This window comes from Petromyzon marinus, chromosome 13, assembly GCF_048934315.1.
Source record: "Petromyzon marinus isolate PM22_M1 ecotype Great Lakes invasive population chromosome 13, UKy_Petmar_22M1.pri1.0, whole genome shotgun sequence".
NCBI classification, from domain to species: Eukaryota; Metazoa; Chordata; class Hyperoartia; order Petromyzontiformes; family Petromyzontidae; genus Petromyzon; species Petromyzon marinus.
This window is the reverse complement of record NC_133679.1, coordinates 8706146-8730237: the sequence shown is the minus strand read 5'-3', so window position 1 is coordinate 8730237 and position 24092 is coordinate 8706146. Positions and strand designations below refer to the sequence as shown.

Below are 24092 nucleotides of genomic sequence, written 5' to 3'. Positions count from 1 at the left end.
GAGAACCGAGCATAGTTTCCGGAGCGATGGTGTAGAGAGTGGGAGAGAGAGAGTTCCGCGGTGTGAAGAGTTTGACATTTTGGTGTGGATATCCTGCCAGGGAGTGGATTGGGTAGTGGAGATCCTGGCGTGGTGTCCCGATCTTGGCGTGGCGCTGTGCGCGGTGTGGTTCGGATCACACGAGCGTGGTGTGTCGCACTTGGCGTGGTGTGTCGCGACTGGCGTGGTGTGTCGCACTTGGCGTGGTGTGTCGCGCTTGGCGTGGTGTGTCGCGACTGGCGTGGTGTGTCGCGACTGGCGTGGTGTGTCGCGCTTGGCGTGGTGTGTCGCGACTGGCGTGGTGTGTCGCGCTTGGCGTGGTGTGTCGCGACTGGCGTGGTGTGTCGCGCTTGGCGTGGTGTGTCGCGACTGGTGTGGTGTGTCGCGACTGGCGTGGTGTGTCGCGCTTAGCGTGGTGTGTCGCGCTTGGCGTGTCGCGCTTGGCGTGGTGTGTGCACGCCTCGTCCATTCTGGAGCGCGCTGACGTTAATGCGCTCTCGGCTTGATTGAGTGCGATGAGGTAATGTTCTTAATACGGTGGAGTTTCGGCTGAATATTCTCGTAAAAGCCCTTGCCACGTATTTATTTGGCGCAAGGTACGCCAGACGGCACGACGGCAATGTATTTTGGACAGTAAAAACGTCCAATATATTTTATCACCGTCTGCGAGTGTGTCCCAAACTCTGCCCTGTACGCATATATATACTCGAGGGGGAGGTCAGAAACATTTGAGAAAGATGCCAAATGAAAGTTGCACGAACTTAATCTTCATCGTGGGCTTTTTCATTTTTACGGCTCACCTTCTGTGTCACCGCTCGCCCGTGATCAGCGCATTTGGGCGGTGGCGTTGAGAGTGGCGGGCCACGCATACGAGCGGGTTCGGTGGTGCGTCGTTTACGCCTCGAGATGCGTTAATTATCATCAGCCACGGTCAATCCGCCGCTGGATAGAGGCCTCCTCAAGCCGACTCCATCTCTCGCTGTCGTGCCATGTAAGAATCCATCGACAGTAGCACGTGCACACGAGCGGGTTCCCATCGCTTCATTGTCTCCGTAGTTGACGTTTTCGGACGCATTCCCATCTTTGAATGCCATTCCGTCATTGTTCTCGACCATCGTCCCCCCCTCTAGCCATGACGTGTCCTACATAAGCCCACGTGCTCTTTCTGAGCAGTCGATATTATGCATAGAGCGTGCGTGCGTCCTGCAATCACACGTGTTCCTTCTATCGGTTTCTCAATGTACGGTCATCTCAAAATCCTATTCACGCAACTTCCCGACTGCCCGTTCTATCTCTCGGTGTGTGCGCACAGTAGTTATCACATTCGTCAATCACGCTGCGACGTTTTGGGCAATGACTCTTCTGCGCAGCGCATAAATCACGTAATTTGTAACAAGCGTAATGCGTTATTTATGTGCTCTGAAGAAGGGCCATTGCCCGAAACGTCACCCATTATATATATTTTTTCCCGATTGATGTTGATGTGATGAGGTTTATTTTTTTGCTTGGCGCGCCGTTATAACGTGCTCGGCTGCGAAGTTTCACTCGCACGTGCGCGCGTGTGCGTGTGTATGTTGAACTTCTTCCGCACCGCGCGAGCGGCCAGCGTGAGATTTAAAGCGGTGGTGGCGGCGGACTTCCCTTTCCCCTCTCGAAACGTTTAAATACGAAACAAAACAAAACACAAGTCTGTGCCCTTCGGTATATTTACAAGGTCACGATATATACAACAAATCACAAAAAAAGCATATCATATTTAAAGTACAAAATTATATTGAAATACTTCAATACAAAAACATGATCCATGTTTTAGTACTTATAAAATATATCTTCATTCAGGCAGCGATAAAAACTAAAGGTCTAGGAACACAAACGTCGGGTTGCTTTTGGGGGGAGGGGAGGGTGTGGTGAGGATAGGGTAGAGTTGCAAAGATAGATTTAAAAAAAACAACAACATACATGAAGCGTTTAACATTCACATTGTATCTATTATAACACTGATTAGTATACCCATTACAGATACTTTGGAGTAAAATCTGGTAATAACGCGATCTCAAAAGCAATTAAATAAACTCTAGAGCTATAGTCTACATCTGCCCCTTTTTTGCATGCAAAACACCAGTCATTGTTTATGTTTTGGGTGTGAACCAAATCGGGCCCCCTTTACCCTCTTGGCACGAGATACAAATTCCACAACACTACTACATGTACTGCAAAATAAATAAACACTTCAGACTGACCATATAGTATAAATACTGCAATGCTATAAATTAAAAAAAACGAATGTTGTACAGATTTTTTTTTTTAGAACATCACGCGAATAAATACAAGTGGCTTCCTCTAGAATATGTACAGTAGTGTACGGTTTATGACTTGGCCCTAGCCGGGCGCTTAGAGATGCGTGAAAGAATATGGAAACATTTTTTTTGCTTTTCTTGTGTGTGTGTGGTTTTTTTTAGGTCCAAAGGTCTACTACCAGTTGTGAAAGATAGGTTTAGGAAATGTGTTCATGTCCACATCGTCGCTGTCCTCCTCCTCTTCCTCACTGATGGCTGGGAAAGGAATACACGGCGGCTGCGATGAGAACAAGGCAAGCGATGCTGCAGTTCTGGGTTCAACAAACAGCGGATCCACAATAATCACTGGCAAACACAGCTCAAGACAACCGCGTGACGCAACGCACAAAGATGCCCCCTGCACTGACTGTCAGGGCGCAAAGCGCCGTGAGCGAGCAACCGATTAAGGTCGGCAGGCTGGGCGAGTGTGGCCAGCACCACGCTCCGTCGCCTCTATCTCAGCCACACATGTAAGGCTGAGTCGACCGAGCGGTTTGGTCCAGGAGCGGTTCAGATAATCGCCGCTGGTGTCATCCACGGCTGGGAATTGAACATGCCGAGGGGGAGTGAAGGACCACCATGCCGAGTGTGGGCGGAGTGTACCCACAAGAGGTCCAGACCACGTTTGTTTTATTCTAACCTCCATGAGGTAGGTGATTAAATTAATTAATCACGTGTGAATTGTAAATGGTAAAGTTGTTGATTACTTAGTGAGCTCTTGTCGTTCAATTTAACACGCTCGACTCCACACTCTCTGAATTTTGCAGTACGCAGAAATGTTACGATAACAATTTAAAAATGAATGCGTGTTGGTAAATGCGCGTAATTGACATATCTTGAACGTACTCATTGCATACGTCGATCATAAAGCACACAATACCAGCTCGTGCTCAAAGTGGCGATGTGTATCTTTCCCACTAACTCCCAGTCTGAGGTGTGCTCTGATTCTGGTTAGACTCACTGACATACCATTCCAGCAATATCCGATTGTGAGGTTCCATTGATTAATTGAGGTATCCATCTACCGAGGTGGTACTGACTCAAGACGCCCCATTGTGAGATCCCAGTGACTCACATACGTTGCACTGACTCATTGAGATAATATTCCCTTATTTAAGTCCAATTGCCTCTTTGGGGCCCGACTGTGAGATCTCATTTCCTCTCCGATGCATCCACTTATCGAGGTCCGATTGTATTCAATGAATTTCCATTGACTTATTGAAGTCCAATTTACTCATTGAGTTCCATAGCCTCATTGAGTTTCCAATGCCTCTATGGGGGTCTCATTGTGTGCTTCTTTTGCATAATTGTCTCATTGATGTCCCACTGTGAGGTCCCACTGTGAGGTCCCATTGACGCACAGATGCCCCATGTGATCAGCAGCATGCTAGTCAAGGTGAGGGCGCTTCTGGCCAGTCTGTAAATAACAGAATAATAGTGTGGAGGTGTAGACTACACATATTTATGTTGAACTTATTTCGCACCGTATGTAGCCAACGGTACTAATCGGAGGCCACGTATGTGGTTTCCAGGGGCAGACCTTGCAGCAGTGGTCCATGGTGATTCTACATGTGTTGATGAATCATAACAAGAACGAAACCGGTCCACGATTAAATTTTGATTTAAAGCTTTCGTGACTGCAGGGATTCATATTCTTGGTTCTTTCGGTAAAGTCACGTAGAAGGGAAACAATAAAATAATAAAAATATAAAACAATATTATTGTATTGTTTCCCTTCTACGTGACTTTACCGAAAGAACCAAGAATACGGTCCACGATTGTTCATCACTGCACCTAGCCAAAGTCGGTCACATTTTGCTAAGTAAGTATTTTGACGGTCATCTAAGGCAAGGAAAGAGCACCACGATGCACTACTTATTTTTTCATTCTTCTTCAGGAACGGTGCTGACGGGGTTGTTTTATCGGCATATGCACGGAGGCGGTGTGCCCCCCTCACACGTTCATGCAGCGTGTCTCTCTGTGTACCCGTTCTAAACCTTTTGTGTTGTACGTGCCAAGTGCGTGCGTGCTATCTCTTACCGCTGCAGTAGCCGGTGTGCTTGACCTCCAGGTAGACGCCGCTGGAGCACGCGGCGTTGCCCATGGCGCACGCGTTGGGGTAGGTGTTGTTGTTGGTCGCGCACACGGGCTCCATGCGCTTCGCGTCGCGGCAAATGTCGTTGCACTGCGCGCAGTGGGGCCCACCCTCTGCAGGGTCCCAGAGGCACTTCTTGCCCGATCCGCACAGGACGTCGTCACAGGACTTGGACTCTGCGGTGGAACGGTTCGACCCGCACAGGAGGACGTCGGATGTTAATCTATTTAGTTTTTTTTTTAATCTTTGCCGGGTGATTGTTTGTTGTTGTTGTTGTTGGTGGTGGTGGTGGTGGTGCCGCTGCCACCCCATGGGCACACGGAGGTTTCTTTTTAAAATAACGTTCTCAAGGTTTCGCCCAAAGTAAACTTCCACTTTTCTTATTTAAAGCTTTCGTGACTGCAGGGATTCATATGCTTGGTTCTTTCGGTAAAGTCACCACGTAGAAGGGAAACAATAAAACAAGAAAAATATCAAACAATAAAATTCTCAGGACGTTTCGACTGCGACACAAGCAATCATCATCAGGTGTGGTTTTCACACACCTGGTGTGGTTTTCACACACCTGGTGTGGTTTTCACACACCTGGTGTGGTTTTCACACACCTGGTGTGAAAACCACACCTGGTGTGGTTTTCACACACCTGGTGTGGTTTTCACACACCTGGTGTGGTTTTCACACACCTGGTGTGGTTTTCACACACCTGGTGTGGTTTTCACACACCTGGTGTGGTTTTCACATACCTGGTGTGCTTTTTCACACCAGGTGTGGTTTTCACACACCTGCTGTGGTTTTCACACACCTGGTGTGGTTTTCACACACCTGGTGTCGTTTTCGCACCTGTTGATGATTGCTTGTGTTGCAGTCGAAACGTCGTGAGCATTTTATTGTTTTATATTTTTATTGTTTTATTGTTTCCCTTCTACGTGGTGACTTTACCGACAGAACCAAGAAGTTATATTCCACTTTTCTGTGAAGCGTGATGGTGTGGCCGTACCGATTCAACAATTTGTCTTCTTCCCAAGTTCTAATACAAAATATAAGCCATGGACTGACACGCTGCGCAACCGATGATTTATAAACATGCCTCACGTGACGTAACGAGGCGCTTATCATTGCAAATAGGCGCTCTCTACATCACGACTCAACGTACACACACACACACGGATAGACGGACGTTATCATATCTTAAAGTGAATAGGCGTTCTCTACACCTCGTGGAAGGTGTCAAATAGCAGCAGTGAGGCGCGTGCAGTGTTAAAGACCTCAATTCTGTTTGTGCCGTCTCTGAAACGAGGTGAATTGGACAACTCGGAAAGATGAGCGGTGGGGTGGCAATGAGTGGGGTTTGTAAAACCCCAAACCTTGAGACCCCCGTTATGTACACAATGTATGTTGAACTTTATTCGCACCGTACATAGCCAATTTGTCTCCCAGTTCCTTTTTTTTTCTTGAGCTTTGGATTTGTTTTGACCTTTGTCGTTCTGTAGGAGGTGCCGCTGTCAGCTAGGGTAACTGCTGATTTCAACAATAATACCTTCGAGAATGTTGTCACTTTCCCCGCAAACCCATTAAGTAAATAACGCAACTTCCTCTATATCGCAGGGCGATATAAACCAGCACGCCCGATGAACTCTGCCCCCGAACGCTCGGAGTCCATTTGTACCGTCGCGTTAGTGTATTTGCTGCGCGCAGCGGTAAAGCGGACGCGGTATTCTAGTCCGTCAAACCCCACTTGCTCACCCAAAATTCGCTACACGCGGTTTGAATTCACTCATTCGCGGCCATGCTGTCGGACGTGGGCACAGCACTGAGTGTGTGCTGTTCGTCGCAACTCGGCAGGCAGCTGTCTCTCCTCGTACTGTTTCGCTTTGAGCGCCACGCATTTTTTGGAACGCATCTACCGCTGCCGCATAGAGTGGGGGAAAACCCTGTAATGGGATTTGATCGCGGTCGTGGAAATCCGCCGAGGGTCCCGGCATGAGCGAGAAGTCGAAACGGAGGCCGCCTCGAACTCCCAATGATAGCCGCGCGCTGTAAACAAGACCCTTCCTCCATGGTTCACAAAAGTGTGTTTGTTGTTGCCGTGCGATAATAAAACAGTGACGGGGAACGCGCCGACATCTCGCTTCATATCATAAATATTCCTGGGGCGGATTAACGCGTGGTGCACGTGTGCATGCTTGTCCCCTAGGTCTACTTGGCCTTAATAAAGCACCGCGCGCGGTGCGCGAACACCAAGGGGTCGGCCAGGCGTGTGTCTGCATGGCCACGGCACCCCTGCGCTCACAAGTGCGCAGTGTTGGCCTTAATATGTGCTCGCTAACAGCCCTTGCCCCAACAGTACGGCTAGAAGTTTTGGCGGCGGTGGGGCTAGGGGGCTCGATGTGTTTGCTGTGCGCGCGCGCGTGCGCGTGCCGCGTCAACCCCCACTCCAAAAAACCCCGCAGCCGTCTTCAGGCGACGCTTTGCGAGCACGGCGTCGTTACCCGCTCAGCATGCGTGCGCGTCTCTGCTCCCCTCCGTGTCCCTCGCTTGTTCTCTCCCCGAGCCCCCACCCCCGACTCTCTCTCTCTCTCTCCCCACTGCTCGTAAACACGCGTTACGCTCCCACCACCACCACCACCACCACCTCCACCTTCCCCCTCCGCGGTTGTTTTCGGGGCCGCCGTGGCGTACGTGGCGAGCGCCAGGGAGAGACCGCGCGTTGCGCAAGAGGCGGCGGGAATCACGCGTGCGGCCGGAAAGCGTCAGACGGATCGCGCACGTTTAGCGCTGTCGGTCGGTCGGCGGGGGGGGGGGGGGCTATTTTTACCCTCCCCGCCGGGAACACATCACACGCGCAGACGCATTAATAGCGGGGCTTTCAGCACGCTCAAAAAAGGCCGCCTTCCAACAAGACTGGAACCGCCCGCCGCAGCAGCAGCAGCAGCTGCTGCTGCTGCTGGCTTCGCGTGGAGCGGTGGTGCAGTTGCTAGCGCACCGCCCTTCTGAACCCGACCGCAGACTTTTTGAGTTCGATTCCTGGCCAAGGTTATAATGCCAGTGGGTGAGTCGATGCAAATATCTGAACTGGTCCTGGGCGCTACACTTACTCTGCCCACCAACCTGCGCCGACCGGCGTGGCGATGTATGGTCTTGTACGGTTCAGAATCAGCTCGGTGGGTTCGTAGCGCTGCGCGATGGGCTAACCACTCTGTGCCACCGCTCCTCCAAAATTAAATGTTCACTTTGTATAAATTTGACCCGTGGAACGTTTCTTTTGCACGTTGATAAGAAGACGTGAGGGGTGAGGTCATGGGTACGTGAGTGTGTTTCCTTCTGCAAATAATCATTCCGATGCGGAAGTCTACTTCAAAGCTGCAGCAGGCGCGTCGATGTAAACATTTCTTCCCCGGGATGCGAGCCCGAGTGATTGTGGCAGTGTTTGAGGCACGTTTGATGATTGCCTCTAATCGCTTCAATAAGCGAGAATCCACTGCGGATTCTGCGGCGGAGCGAGGCTATGTGTGTGTGCACGGCTGAAATACCCGTATGCATCTGGGTTTCTAAACTTCTGCTCCGTCGAAATATATATGTGAAGCCGTGTGTAAGAACTGATCACATTAATGTCTATAAACAATAATGCCAAATATCGACTCATTAAAGGCTCGCTGAGCCTCAAGACTTTCCCAGGAGGGTCCTGCTTACATTGGCATGTTTGATCCAATTCCATTGAGTGTTTGGCTTCATGTGGGGAGGGAAATCGGAGAACCAGGAGAAAAGCCACCAATGGCATATTAACGGTGATTAGGTTGACACGTTGCTTTTCCTACAAGGCAGCTCTGAATGATTGTCATAGAGAATTGGCTGTGGGAATATTTACGGAAAACATCTCTTCAAAAACTGTGGGATATGGCAGAATTCCGGAAGCAATTGCATTGACCGTGCTGACCTCTTGAACTCAAAAATATTCAAGCCAGTGTTCAGGTTGCACCCGGACAAGGCAATCACAACCCTGCTGGAAGAAATGTGTGCTCCTGCTCACCCAAAGGCTGAACAAATTAAACTCAATCCCTTCGGGAATGTCAATGAAGCCAGTTCCAAGGTAAGTTACCGAGTCTGTGGCCGAGCGCACAACTGTGATGAGCGTGATAGGAAACCATAAGAAAACAATGGACGAGACGGTTGGGGCATTGTCTAAAATAATACCACCGGCGCTTTGGTGACCGAGTGTGTGAACAGCATTGGCGATGTCTGCTGCACTGCATCTACTCTCAAGCCAAGACTCCACACCACCTCTCCACGCCCTCCTGGCCTACGACGGCACGTCTTTATTGCTCGTGTTTTAGCTAAGGGGACTCAAAATAGGCACGTGATCTCGTGGCCTAGAGACGATTACACCCCAATGTTACAAATCACATCGCTGGTTAACAGCCGCCCCTTGGGCTGCGTTTCCATAATATCATTGTTTATGTGTGTGTGTGTGTTAACAAGGCCTGAGAATCACATGGGCAGACTCGGCCTCAAATTCAAAATAAGTGCCTGTCACGTGGTAGCAACATTGGCGCTGGAATATACAAAAACTATGACTTAGTAATGCGTGGTGCTGGCCAGTTACAGAATGTGTTCGAACTGTTGAAACAGGAGCTCGCTAGCAACTCTTGCCCTAACTGTCTGTTAATGGCTCCATTGGGGGGTCTTTGTCAGTGTGTACATGTGCGTGTGCACCCACACACTCAAAGACACGAGGGGGAACTGGGTGTCTGCTTTCACCGTGTTATTTTTTGGTTGGAGTAATCGGTCTTGATTATAATTTAAGCTTTTATTAGTTTACTTTTTTTTATACATCCGAGAGCAGAGGGTTCCCACCCTTTCTGGACTTGCGGTCCACCGTCAAACCTCGCTAAACGTCGGTGGACCAGCGTGCAATAGACGATCTGACGCTCTGTGAACCGAATCGCGAGTGCAACAATCGTGCGCGGAGCACTTCCCACATCCCCGCAAACCGCCGGTGGTCACTACCAATGGGTGCCCATACCAGAGGCTGGGCACGACCGCTTTTTTCTTAACCAAACATCCTTGCATTCGGTAAAATGTCAAATCGTCGAGCGCCCACGCAAAAGCGTTCCGCAAATACGCCTCCGTCGTTGCGAAGTGTGAGTGCCGTGACGTGGCGAACGGGAAAGTCATTCGACCAATCCGTGTTTCAAATACGCACTGGAGCAGCGTCCCTGGTAGGCGACGCCGATGGACTTTCCGAGCAGGCACGTGGCACGGCGCAGGTGGCACACGCTGGCGTAGGTGACGCCGTCCTTGCCGCACACGTGCTGCTGCTGCTGCTGCTGCTGCTGCTGCTCGCCCTGGCCAGACTCCGCCGGGCACGGGCGCAGGTTGCAGAGCACGCAGTGCGCGTTGTTGTTCTGGTCCACCACGCAGAACGTGCCGCTGGGGCACTGCACGTCCTTGCAGTTCTCTGCACGCACGCGCACGTTCGTCGACACTCTGGGGGTTAATCGGATTGCCGCCGCCGCCGCCGCCGCTGTTCGTGGTCGCAGTTGTTGTTGTGACCGCAATTGTAATCAAGAGGTGGTGTCAAAGCGTGAGAATGAGAACATGAGAATTCACGACGCGCAGTAGTCGTATTAGTAGTAATAATAGCGAAAAGCTGAAGATTTTTTTTTTGTCAGGAAGGTTCTGCTAAATTTTGCAATGTGGATGTTTGACTAATACCATTTTAAAGAAATTAACGTGAGAGGAAACCACAGTGCCTGGAGAACACCCACATACATTTACCCCTGGCGGTCACCCATTCAATTACTAAGAAGGCTAAATTCTACTTCGCGTCTAAGATCTAGTGGCATTTAGTAATAAGCATAGGTGGTAGATGACTGGAGATCCATGACAAAACATTACAAATCTTACTCGCCTCATGTCAATACGATCAAAGCGTCTGCCCTGATAATCTCCATTGGAAGCTCTGGGGAGGAGGTGGTACAAATTCCACATTGCTATGGCGAGGTCCACAATCAGCGCGTGAGGCCAGATTTTAATTTCTGTCGCTCTTTCCTCGTTTAGAGCCATCAGATTCCCCAACGTCCCATTACTCGCAGTCCACTCTGCTCCACGTTTACACATTTACCAGTCTTATGAATTGAAATGCACACTCAATTGTCACACCTAGCGCACACTTAATGTAGGGGGGAACGTGTCCCAGGTAAGACTGAGAGTGCTGATTCAGAGAGTAATCTCAATATACTTTGGGACACCCAAAACCAATGTTGGGGGGAGACCGAGGATCTTGGTGCTTTTGTTTTTGGAACAATGCAAATAGTGTCCAGGCAAATGATGTTTGTTTGTGTAACAAGAAGCAGCTGATAATTCAGGCGAGTGTCTAACTTGAATCTGGGTATAGTCCAGGTGTTCGTGGTGGGTGAGTGTACCGAAGAAGACTGACTTTTTTGGCACTCAGACCACGCCATGCAGAACCCTATTAAAATATATATTTAGACTCTATGAGACTTTCCTGGATGAATGCATTGAATTTCGTAAAGCGTCAAACATGTAACACGCTAATGGCTTTGAACAGTACAAATATCAATCTTAAGAGGGTATATATATACGGTGTGTATATATATACACATATATCCTCATATATATACACACACACGCGCAGGCTCGGCGGATTAAGAATACACCCCTAAAGACAAAAGTGGTCAAAAACCCAACGCATGCGTCTGCTCCCAGTGCAGGTGAAGGACGGTCGCGCAAAGTGGCACCGATGGTCCAGCATATTCCATTGGCACTTTCCTCCAAACGTCAGCCGCCGGTCATGAGTGTGGCTATTCTGAGACCGCTGCTATTTCAAAATGTGGCTATTGTGAACCACAGACTGGGGGAAAATATAAAGTCGGGGGGGGGGGGGTGTGGAAGTTGGCTGCAGGGAGGACGGAGAGTCGATCGCTGCGCGAGCGTTGGTGGGCGGGCGGGCGGGCGAGTGGAGACTGGCGGGGTGGTGAGACGACGGGGACTAAAGAGTTGCGCTATGATGAAGGGGCCGTGGTGGGGGTGGGGCGCGCCATCACCGATTACGGGAGGCACGGTGCGGTTTTTTTTTTGGCACCCATTGAGTGAAATCTGCCGCCGGCCGCTGCCGCCGACCGCTCGGTCGAGCGCCAGCGTCACCAACGTAAATATCCTGGCCCTGTCACTCGAGTCGCGTGCGAAAGTGCACGTCTGGCTACGCGGTAGAAAGAGTTGGTGGGAGGTGGTGGTGGGGGGGGCACTGCGCGTGCTGGAACACCCAGGGGCGTTTTTTTTTTAAAGGGGATAGAGAGAGCGAGAGCGGGCAAGGGAGAGAGTGAGGGATAAGCCAAAGCCTGTATGTCTGGCACCGAACCTGAAGGTGTGTGCGAGTGCGCTGTGTGTGTGGGGAGCGGTGGTGCAGCGGTTAGCGCTACGCTGCGCTATGAACCTGGCCACCCGGGTTCGATTCATGCTCACGGCCAACACCAAGTGGCGATTATCTGAACCGGTCCCGGGCCTTCCCTAGGTCGACTCAGCCTCAAATTAGTACCTGGTGCGATGTGTAAACATCGTCACTAGGGAGACAAAGGCGGCCGGGCGTGGTGTTGGCAACCCACCCCCTCGTGTGCCGTGCCGGCCTTAATAGGTGCTCGTTAACAGCACTTGCCCCTACAGTCTGTTAAGGCTATACGGGGGATCTTTGTGTGTGTATCAACGGAAGTGTGTGTTGTGCAGGTGCAGCAGTCGCGGGTTTTTGAAAGTTGATGGTGATGATGGTGGTGATGATGATGGGGGATTGTGGGGAGGTGTTTGGATCTCGTTTAAATAAAAAAAAAACATTACCGACTGGAATTTTCAATTTGTGATTTAGTCAAGCATAAATTGTCAATTAATTACAAACGGTAAACTTTGAATATTTAAGTGGTTAATGATTCCATTGAGTATCAGACCGGGATTTCCCAGACGAACGACCTCGTGCGCCTCCATGGAGAATGTCTTTCCGAGTTTACCAATCGTCTCCCGACCAAATGCAAAACAAATTGTTACATACTCCACGCGTCTGATGATTGCTAAATACATTCCTCGTGAGCTCGAGGGTGCTGGTTCAGATTAAGAACGTGTGTGTGCGGTCGTGTGTCTTTGTACTTGGCAGCGTAGAGGGTGCTTGACGGCGCATGTTTAGCAATCATCAGACGCGTGCGGCGCGTGACTACTTAATCTATATTTGAACCGATAAGATTGTAGAACATAATCAGACAAACTGTTGAGGTTCGGTGTGAGGGCTATAGTTTGGGAACTATCAAAAGGCAGGAGTTGGTCTTATCAGGCAGTGGTTGCAGTGAGGGAAAAAAAGTATTTGATCCCCTGCTGATTTTGTACGTTTGCCCACTGACAAAGAAATGATCAGTCTATAATTTTAATGGTAGGTTTATTTTAACAGTGAGAGATAAAATAACAACAACAAAATCCAGAAAAACGCATGTCAAAAATGTTATAAATTGATTTGCATTTTAATGAGGGAAATAAGTATTTGACCTCTCAATCAGAAAGATGTCTGGCTCCCAGGTGTCTTTTATACAGGTAACGAGCTGAGATTAGGAGCACACTTTTAAAGGGAGTGCTTTTAAAGGGAGTGCTCCTAATCTCAGCTTGTTACCTATATAAAAGACACCTGTCCACAGAAGCAATCAATCAATCAGATTCCAAAATCTCCACCATGGCCAAGACCAAAGAGTTCTCCAAGGATGTCAGGGACAAGATTGTAGACCTGCACAAAGCTGGAATGGGCTACAAGACCATTGCCAAGCAGCTTGGTGAGAAGGTGACAACAGTTGGTGCGATTAGTCGCAAATGGAAGAACTGTCAATCTCCCTCGGCCTGGGGCTCCATGCAAGATCTCACCTCGTGGAGTTGCAATGGTCATGAGAACGGTGAGGAGTCAGCCCAGAACTACACGGGAGGATCTTGTCAATGATCTCAAGTCAGCTGGGACCATAGTCACTAAGAAAACAATTGGTAACACACTACACCGTGAAGGACTGAAATCCTGCAGCGCCCGCAAGGTCCCCCTGCTCAAGAAAGCACATATACATACCCGTTTGAAGTTTGCCAGTGAACATCTGAATGATTCAGAGGACAACTGAGTGAAAGTGTTGTGGTAAGATGAGACCAAAATAGAGCTCTTTGGCATCAACTCAACTCGCCGTGTTTGAAGGAGGAATGCTGCCCATGACCCCAAGAACACCATCCCCACCGTCAAACATGGAGGTGGAAACATTATGCTTTGGGGGTGTTTTTCTGCTAAGGGGACAGGACAACTTCACCGCATCAAAGGGACGATGGACGGGGCCATGTACCGTCATATCTTGGGTGAGAACCTCCTTCCCTCAGCCAGGGCATTGGAAATGGGTCGTGGATGGGTATTCCAGCATGACATTGACCCAAAACACACGGCCAAGGCAACAAAGGAGTGGCTCAAGAAGAAGCACATTAAGGTCCTGGAGTGGCCTAGCCAGTCTCCAGACCTTAATCCCATAGAAAATCTGTAGAGAGAGCTGAAGGTTCGAGTTGCCAAACGTCAGCCTCGAAACCTTAATGACTTGGAAAAGATCTGCAAAGAGGAGTGGGAAAAATCCATCCTGAGATCTGTGCAAACCTGGTGGCCAACTACAAGAAACGTCTGACCTCTGTCATTGCCAACAACGGTTTTGCCACCAAGTACTGAGTCATGTTTTGCAGAGGGGTCAAATACTTATTTCCCTCATTAAAATGCAAATCAATTCATAACATTTTTGACATGCGTTTTTCTGGATTTTTTTGTTGTTATTCTGTCTCTCACTGTTCAAATAAACCTACCATTAAAATTATATACTGATCATTTCTTTGTAAGTGGGCAAACATACAAAATCAGCAGGGGATCAAATACTTTTGTCCCTCACTGTACGTTCGCAAGACCCAGATTAAAATGCTTTATAGTGCTGTATGTCATCAGTGAAGGACATTGTGAATGTTCCGTGTTAAGTACTTGATATTGTTTTACATTTGCATTGGCTCTGATCCAGCAGAGATAATGCACGCACGCTCACATTCTCCCACCACCACTTTCCTATGGCCTTTCTTTTGAGAGCATCACGTTGCCTGTTTGTATCAAGCGAAACAAAACAACGCAATAGATTACTCATCTAGAAAGCAGCTGTGTTTGATATCCACCAAGTGACGTGCATGAGCTTTGTCGCCTGTAATGTGGCACATTCCCTGGGATATTTTTGCTTGCTCGTTTTTTATTTTTTTACCAGCGTATAAAATAAATTCACCTTGCAATGAGAGCCGATCTGGCTGCAGCCCATAAAATAATGCATTAAACAATTCATGCACATTCCAGTTATCAATTACACCACCCGCACATGTCACCTGCAATTGGGGCAGTGTTTGGAGTGCCTTGCCCTGCCTTGCCCTGCCTTGCCCACACTGTCCAGGGTTGGATTGCGTCGCTGGGCAGTGGGGCATTTTCTAATTTCAGTCAGCTGGCAGACACAGCTGAATCGAGTGTGTGGGGTAGTTACACTCCAGGATCGGTTTAGAGAAAAAAATAGTAGTAAATAAAATAATAAATAACAAGATGATAGTGGAGCCTTATTTTTTTTTACCAAGCCTCACCAAGACCCGGCATACAAGCGGATAATACTCAAAGATCTGCACAGACGGATTCACGGACTCGTTTGCTCTACTGCCATCTCCTGTCCACTGGTAGTTCGGCAGATATGGGACTTTAGTACAACTGCAAATCTGTCCACTAACCCTCGCCTCCAATGCGCTGCATTACTGGAATGCGTGCATCACCACCCAATGCCCCAATCTCATATTGAACCACTGGTGAGAGGAGAGGACAGCAGGGAAGAGTGCCAGTGGCATGGCGCAAGGAATAAAATAGGGCCCTCTGTCCAATGTCCCTGTCCTCGGGCCTGTGGGGCCCGGTACAGTTGCACCGCCTGCACACTCAAAAGCTGTGCCACTGGAAGGGTGATGGTGCGTGGGTTGGGTGGGATAGGTGAGAGGTGGGTGGGGTGGGTTCGGTGAGAGGTTGGTGGATGGAGTGGGTTAGACGAGAGGTGAGCTAGAGGTGGGTGATAAGCACTCACTCTGGCATGGCCCGTGGTACTGCATCTCCAGGTTGGGTTGGCCCTTGCACCTGGCCTTGAGGAGCGCGCAGCCGTCGCGGTACGTCTTGCCGTCCGTGCCGCACACGGACGCTCGGCTCGCGTTGGAGCAGTCGGGGGCGCAGACGCAACGCGGCTTGTTCCTGCGGCTCATGCGGCACTGCTTGCCGGGCCCGCAGTCCACGTTGTCGCACGTCTCTGCAATAGAGGTGCGACGCACACGCAGACAGAGACACGCACAAGCACAAAGAACACCCGCAGTAGCCTTTTAACAGACTGCTTGGGCAAGTGCTGTTCGCGAGCACCTATTGATGCCAGAACGGCGCACGATGAACCACGGAGGCTCGGACACTAAAACTGAACTAAACTATTTATTTTATTTTACCAGGTAAGGCCAACTGAGCTATATCACTCTTTTTCAGAAGCGACCTGATAGCTCAACGAAGCGCCTCATCATGTGGAAATTTATCGCAGCCAAATAATCCAAACGCATGCTCTACATGTGGAGGGGAAAATCGGGGGACCTGGAGAAAAGTCCACGCGACCACAGGGAGAACTCGCAAATTCCAAATATATAGGCGTCAGAGTCTGGATCGAACCCACAACCTCCGGTATGCCAGAGGAAGCAGATAACGTCTCTCCACCGGGGCACACCAGGATTGCCTCACCAATGCTGGTGTTTGGCACAGCAGCAGGAAGTACTCATTTCAGGTTGAGAATACCTGGAGCGGCCCAATACGAATTCAGATATCTCGTGCCACGAATGGTAGCCAGTGCCGCGAAGTGAACCCAGGTTGATGGGCTCATAGAGCAGAGCTACATCGCCACGAACCCAACCGCCCCCACCACACGCACACATTGACGCACACGTGCACAGATAAGCCAAGTGAAATAACATCGCACTGCTATATTAATGCACAATTTAAACCGCCTGTGCTATAAACTGGAGTCTGATTTCTGGCCATGAGCATCGGGAGTAATTGGTTTGTTTTGGAAAGTGACTTGGCTCCAGTGATGTGGAACTGGCCCAAATGAGTGCTGTAACCGGGAGAGTGGTAGTGTGGTCAGTGAAAATGTTGAGAAGATAAAGTTGGTTGACCATGCGTGGTGCGGTTCCAATACCAATGCCCCTTTGTGCATCGCCTTGGTCTTATTCAAACAATAGGCGCTCACTAACAGCACTTGCTCTGCCTTCCTGCCCAGGTGTAATGGGAGAGAGAATTTTGTCTTCTATTTGGGTCTCTCAGCTGCTTGTAAAGGAAAGGTTTAAACAATTGCACGTATGTACGCACGATGTTATTACAATGACAGATTCGAGTTTTTATATTTGAACTTTATGGCGGGACCCCAGAGTCCCGCCATAAGGTTGATATATATATAAAACGTCGAATTGCAGCCACATCTCGAGAAGCTGTATAGAAACGGGGTGGACATGTTTATTTCGTAGAGAGAAACGAACAATCAGTCGTCATCAGAGGGGGGAGGTGGGGGGCGGAAAGGGACCTTTTGAGCCTGGATTTGAGCAGGGAACAGGGAGTCGACGACACGGAGGGTTGGGGGAGGGGAGTTCCAGAATGTGGATGGGGTAGCAAATGAGGATGAGCGACCTCCCACCGACTGAAGGTTGAAGGGGGGCCGGGAGGGGGGCTTTGATAATCGTTTTTTATTGCAGCATTTTTGATACCGTGTTGTGTTGTGTGAGCGTGCGAGTGCTCAATTATGTGGAGCGGTCGTGTTGCGGTCAGCGCGCTGCGCTACAAAACCCGAGTTCGATGCCAGCTCACGGCCAACATCGGTGAACCGGTCCTGCGCCTCCCCTAGGTCGACTCAGCCTCAAATGAGTACCTGGTGCGGTGTGTACGCATCGCACCTCGGGAGACAAAGGCAGTCGGGCGTGGTGCTGGCCACCCACCCCCTCGTGTGCTGTGCCGGCCTTCAAAGGTGCTCGCAAACAGCACTTGCCCCTACAGCCTGTTTCGGCTATACGGGGGATCTTTGTCTTTGAGTGTGCTCAAAACGTGTATGTAGGCGTTACAATGCTGACATTCCTACATTCAACTCCCCTTCCCCACGGGACTCAACAATACTCATAACTGATCATACATTTGTAAAATCGTAATGGCATGTGTCATCTGGTAGCCTTTGAAAACAGTGCTTGTGGCTGTTCAGCGTGGAGCAGTTGTGCAATAATTCCGCCTATAAATGATATTGACTCTGGCTGCTCTGACAGCGAAGTTGCCAATACCCATCACGATAATTTCACATCACAGTTCTGTCATTTTATTTTCATCCGTTGCAACATCGTTCCCACGACAGCGTTTCGACACACCAGACGAGAGTGCGCCACACTTGAGCACGTGAGACAATTTATAATAATCATAATTTTTTTGAAGAATTCCAATTATTCACCCCAGAAAACCTTGCCGAGTCCCAATACAGTATTTCGTTTGTTTCCAGGATGGTCCTGCTACATTGGGATGTTTTGGACGACCGCGTTCATGAGTGTTTTGCATCATGTGGGAGACATCCGGAGTATCCAGATTAAACTCATGCCGACGAAGGGGTTGACCGTTACATTTAAAGGTGGTCGCTACCAACACTTGCCATGACAGTTGATCACCCGGGCACCTTCCATTCCAGCGCTTACAACGCATGAGAAGCCCTGGCGGTCACCCACTTAAGTACTAACCAGGGCAAATCCTACTTTACTTTTGAGCTGTAACGGGATTGGACACTTTTATGGTGAGCTTTTTTATTTTTAGAAATTAGGGATTGGGTGAAATCAATCACCAATTATTCCCCTCCTTAGACACGGTATTTACGACATTAATACGTCCCATGCAATCATCCTCATATATATATCCTTGCATTGACAAATTTGAACCATTTCTGGCCGTAAGTGGGAGTTGTTGCTGCTGTGTGTGTGTGGTAGACGTCACCTCGCATTCCAACACACGCTGTGCGCGGATGAATAGGTGTCTTTGTGGACCTTTCACCTTCCCGCAGTTCATCTTTTTTCACGTCTAGCAGTCATCACACGCGTCATGCGGGTTTACTAGTGCATAGTTTTTTTTTAATGAATAAACCTGGAAACGCATTTTTGGGGTCGTGACTCACGGATGCTTGGCATTTGGGCAGCGCTGGCGTGAAATACTCATTCTTGTACGAGCAGAGAAAAGCAAGCAGTGGGTGGTGGTGATGAGTGATTTGGCAAATGAATGAGTGTGCGTGAGTGTGAGGTGGGTGGGCGAGAAAGTGAATGAGTGGGTCGGTGGTGAGGTGAGCGAGTGAGTGAATGGGCGAGTGAGTGGTGAATAAGCAAGCATTGCCAAGGCTCAGCACCCAGAGTAGTGAACACGGTCTATCCACTCCTGAGCAGCGACGATCTCACAGTCAGTGGCCAATTATAGCAACGCGCTTTTACACATTGATTCGAAAAAGATGCTCAGGACATTGCCTTTAACCAAAGCTATCAGCGTAACCTCAATTAAAACCAGCACCTGACGCTGATGGTTAATTGCTTCGGATAATATGTCTCGTGTAAATTGCTGGTTCTTTATTCAATCAATTATCACATCAATTCATGCATTGACGCCAAGACTTTATAATGGAATTGGTCAACACATCCCAATGCAGGAACCTTGAGAAATAATAGCCTTGTGACTCGGTGAAGCTCTGATTGGCAACCAAATACACGAAATCCATTCAGAAAAACGCGCACGTGGTTTAAGAGAATGTCAATCGGGTGTCTGGAAGGACAATCTGCACAATGCGCTCCATTCACGTTGGCTTATTTTTTTGAACAGATTTGTAAAGATTGTGGGGTTTGTGTTTGGTGGTGGCGGTACGTTCGTGGGTGGGTGGGTGGGTTTAGTTTGAGTTTGGAATAGCAGAGCAAAATTCAGGTGAGAAAAACAAAAACGGTGCACGGAGCGGACCAGAGGAATCGATCATCCGTCGTGCGTCGCACCTTTGCAGGGCTTGCAGTTGGGCGCCCCGCCGCTGAAGGCCATCCAGCGGAACAGCGTGGCGGTGGACACTTGCTCGCCCGTGTACGCCGAGCCCAGACGACCACTCCGGCAGCATTCCTGCTGGCTCACGTTCATCTTTAGCAGCTCGCGGCAGCGGCCGTTCTTGCTCTGCTGCAGCCAGCAGTTGCCGGCTGCGGGGTGGAAGGGGGTCGGTGGGCGGTTTGGGTACGAGGTCGGGGTATTAATTATAATGATTGTTATGTATATTATGATAAGTACAATGTTAATGTATGCGGCCGGGATAAAGACGAATATCCCCCGTATAGCCTTAACAGTCTTTTAAGGCAAGTACTGTTAGCGAGACGCACACAAAGACAAAGATCCCCGTATAGCCTGAACAGATTGTTGGGACAAGTGCTGTTAGCGAGCACCTATGAAGGCCAGAACGGTATACGAGTGGGTGGGTGGACAGCACCACGCCCGATCGCCTTTGTCTCCCGAGTGGCGATGTTTACACACCGCACCAGATACTCATTTGAGGCTGAGTCGACCTAGGGGAAGCCCATAACTGGTTCAAATAATCGTCACTGGTGTTGGCCGTGTGCGGGAATCGAATTCGGGTGACCGGGTTCATCGCGCAGCGGGCAACCGCTCACCACAAACACACACCGCATACCACACACACCGCATACCACACACACCGCATACCACACACACCGCATACCACGCGCCGCATACCACACACGCACGTCTGGTGCTCGGCGAGTGAACAACGCAACAAAATCACGACGCAGCGGCGTCAAGTTGGGCACAGGTTGAGAGGCTGCAGTGCTGCATCACCCGCGCACACCACGAACTCCGGAGAGCCAGAAGGAGATTGGAGGAGAGAGCAAGGGTGCGGGGGGGAGATTGAGCAAGACATCGTGTCGAGTTCGCATCTCAATACCGGCTGCGATTTGTGAATGTTCTGTAAAGCCGCACAAACTGCCGCGTCCTTAAAAAACAAATAAAGACTTGATCGCAGCTACGCAGGAGGAGGGGAGCAGTTTTGGGGGGGGGGGGGGGGTCTCGCACAGAACGCGACAGTGGTGGCAGCTGCCAGCCCCGCTTCTCGCCGAGCGGGGATGATGATGATGATGTACGGCTGCGCACGGCGTGATATACGAGCTATCGTTTATCACGCTTGTTAGATAATACCCATGGGAAGCTCACCGTAGGGTTTTCTGGGCGCTTCTTGGAAAGACGGCGCCGAAAAGAGAAACCCGCTAAATCCGACGGTGCCGGTGGCTCAACTCGCGAGGGCGCAACTCCGCGGCGGCGGTGGTGGTGGGGGTGGTGGTGGCGGTGGTGGTGGCTGTGGTGGTGGCGGTGGTGGTCGCGGTGGTGGTGGCGGTGGTAGGAAAAAGGCGCGAGTCGCAGCCACTACGTCAACAGTGGCGTCTTGTGCACCACCACAGCCACCACCACCACCGCCACCACCGGCGGCCTGAGCGAGCGAGCGAGCAGCCTACTAACTTTGTTACCACTTTTCTCCGCAACGCTTTCATTTTGTTGTTGTTGCTGCGGTGCGCAATAAAAAAACAACAACTCGAGAAGACCGCGTCGCGACAACATCGCCCGCAACGGCGCGGTCCGCGCAACGTTTGTTTCCGAAGCAAAGTGGCAACATTGGGTAAATGTTTATAAATTATCGTAGAATTCTTTGGTCCCACACTCGACACGCTACTTGCCCGCACCTCGACTCGGCACGTCTCACACGCGTGCTGTGCAATCACGCATGTTTAAGATCCCTCTCTCTCTCTCTCTACTCGTTGCGCTGCGTTTGTTTTATTTTCCCTTTAACCAGGAGAGGGAGAGAGAAAAAAACGGAACAACGAACGCCGCTCCCGCCGCAAGCGAAAGCTATCGATTCGCTTCCGTCAGTCGGACAATCACGTCGCTTTTTGCTTGGCAGCGATAGTTGTGCGCGCGTCCGTGTGTGTGTGTACGCGCGCGCGCCTGTGCGTGCGTGTATACACACAGCGGTGTGTATTTATAGCCGCGTGTGGCCGGGTTATTGTCAGAGTTTTCAGTCGCGTGTGCGCCTGGAGCAGCAGCGTTCCGCGAATGTGTGGATTCCGCGGCTCGATGCGAGAACGCGCGCCCAACGCGCTCCCGTCGCCGCCTTTGCGCACAGGTGTGCCACGCGGAGCGATGATGGACACGGTGGCCCCCAACAACGGGGACACACCCCCCCGCTCCCCCCCCCCCGGTGAAGGGCAATCAACGTAAGAGGGCGACGGGTTCGAACAAAAATAATAGAAAACAAAAACATCCACCGCCGCATCACCGCGCCCGTTTAAGCCGCAGAGCGCAACAACCCTCCGAATCGTGAGATTGTCATTTCGCTTTTCTTCTTAAAACGCGAACATTCGCCCGCCGTCGGCGTCATCACGTTAGACGACGCCCGCCGTCGCGCGCTGCTCACTATGAGAAGAAGCCGCTAGGTGTCGGCAGGTGAAGACGCAACGCTGCTGATTTGTTTTTTTGTTGCCAATGCACAATAGCTGTTTATATGCGTGCGTGCGCGCGCGCGCGCGAGACAAACAAATTTACACCGTGGCAAAGTGTGCGTACATTGTGTAAACACGAGAGGCGCGTGAAGAAATGCAAACGATGCCCTCGGCGCATTCGCGCGCGCGTGTCTACTGCGACGACGACTCCGACTCACCGTGCGCTGGGTGATTCGCAATGAATGCAAACACGAGGAATGCGCCCAGGAAGACTTTGACGGTCGCCACCTTCTGCGATGACATCTCGAGTTGATGCGCCTCGAGCGGAGACGAAACAACAAAAAAATGCCCCTCTTTTTTTAAAAGTGTCACAGCGGAGGAGCCGAGCACTCTTGTCTGTCCGTCTCTCTCAGAGTTGAGACTGGTCGCTCACCGACCTTAAATATTTCACTTGATCAGGCACCACCACTCATCCTCCACCCACCCAGCCAGCGCCCCCCTCCCTACTCCACCTCCCCACACCACACCCCCTATACACATACACACACTCCCCAAATCCACATCACCACCACCACCTACCTCCCCCCCACCTCCCCCCCACCCATCTCGCCTCTCCCCAGCACTGATGTAGATGGTGGGCGGTCTCATGCGGTGGTGGTGTCTGGCTGCGTTTCGTTACTAGAGGATGGTGGTTGGAGTGGGTGGGTGGGCGAGGGGGTGAACGGGTGGGGAGGGGTGGGAAGAGGTGGGATGGGTCGTAAGAGTGGAGCCAGATTTTTCTTTTTAAGTTGAGCGTGAATTGCAGTATGCGCGTGTTATACGCAGTCCCACCACTGGCACGCGCGCACGCACGCACGCGCACACGCAGGCGCGCGCGCGCCTCCACTTCATCCTTGCCGAGCGGAGCTGAGCAAGCGATTCGTTCCGTCTGGTGGGGTGGAGTTGGTTCCCATCACGTCACTGTGTCTCCCTCCATTCAGCAGCATTAACGACGAGCCCTCTTATTACTTTATTTTCCGCTGCTGCGTTCGCAGAGGAGGAGCCAGGTGACAGAGTTCGACTTATCTTTTTATATTATCAATGCAAGCTAGCGTCCCCTCCCCTATTTCTTGCCGCCAAAATCATTAACAGTTTCACCATCCTGATCATCATAATCAGGAGCAGCAGTCGCAGCCATGAACAATTCACTGCTTGAATAAAGGCATTTCCCAATTCGTCACCATCTCCCTTGATCTTGCGATGTCACGTTAGAAGTTTAACCCTTCTCAACCATGAGTGTTTTATACAATATTGTGTGTCCAAATAAGACGGTGCTGTGTGTGGAGTGTACTTAAATGACAGAGATCGTTACTACATTTATCCATCTCGATCAAGAAGCTGTGAGTGTTAATCTCTCATATGCGTGTGATTTCTCCAGTTTTCTCCCACATGCCAAAATGCTCCTTCATGGAATAGGAATAAAAAATATCCGTTTACAGGATTGTCCCGCACAAAAAGCTTTCCAGGATAAAGAAGGGACATTATCATAATTCTTATTACCCATGCAATATATTTGGTCCGACTACAATACTATTTTTGTTTACGCAAAGTTGGCCTAATTCACTTATTTTTGGTTGAGGTGTAAAAATAGTTCCATTTGGAATCTGTGGAAACCGAAATGAATAAGCCGTAAAAAAAAAACTGTTACCAGTTTGTGGCACATTCAGCAATGTCCACATGCGAAATAAATGTTGACATTTGACCAAGTTACGAAGGAAGCTGCCACTGTTGTGCAATGATTATCGCACTGGACTTGCTGCTACCCAGAGGTCGCCGGTCAAGTTACGTCGCCCGGTGCGGCAGCTGAATCAATGGGGCTGGCTTCTTAAAGCCCATCCCACCCCCGCCTCGATCCACCCAGCAGTATACACGCGGGCAGCACAGTCGACTGGCAGGTGGCGTGTGGTGGGGTGAAGTTTGGGTACATCCACCTCTCCTTCCAAGGCGTCTGGCCAGCG

General features: G+C 50.2%; 1 protein-coding gene across 2 annotated transcripts; it reads right to left on the bottom strand.

Moving 5' to 3' along the window:
- Positions 1–1727: 1727 nt before the first annotated feature.
- On the bottom strand, positions 1728–22583 carry FST (follistatin). 2 transcript variants are annotated; one of them, XM_032953395.2, is made up of 6 exons: positions 22314–22583; positions 19603–19794; positions 15615–15830; positions 9671–9925; positions 4416–4646; positions 1728–2613 (listed from the first exon to the last, which is right to left on the bottom strand). In XM_032953395.2, the coding sequence occupies exons 1-6, from the start codon at positions 22396–22398 to the stop codon at positions 2582–2584; spliced, it is 1011 nt and encodes a 336-aa protein (XP_032809286.2). In that variant the 5' UTR covers positions 22399–22583; the 3' UTR covers positions 1728–2581. The 2 variants fall into 2 exon arrangements, with proteins under 2 accessions (XP_032809286.2, XP_032809285.2); XM_032953394.2 differs by having other exon boundaries at positions 1728–2591; positions 22314–22581.
- Positions 22584–24092: the final 1509 nt, after the last annotated feature.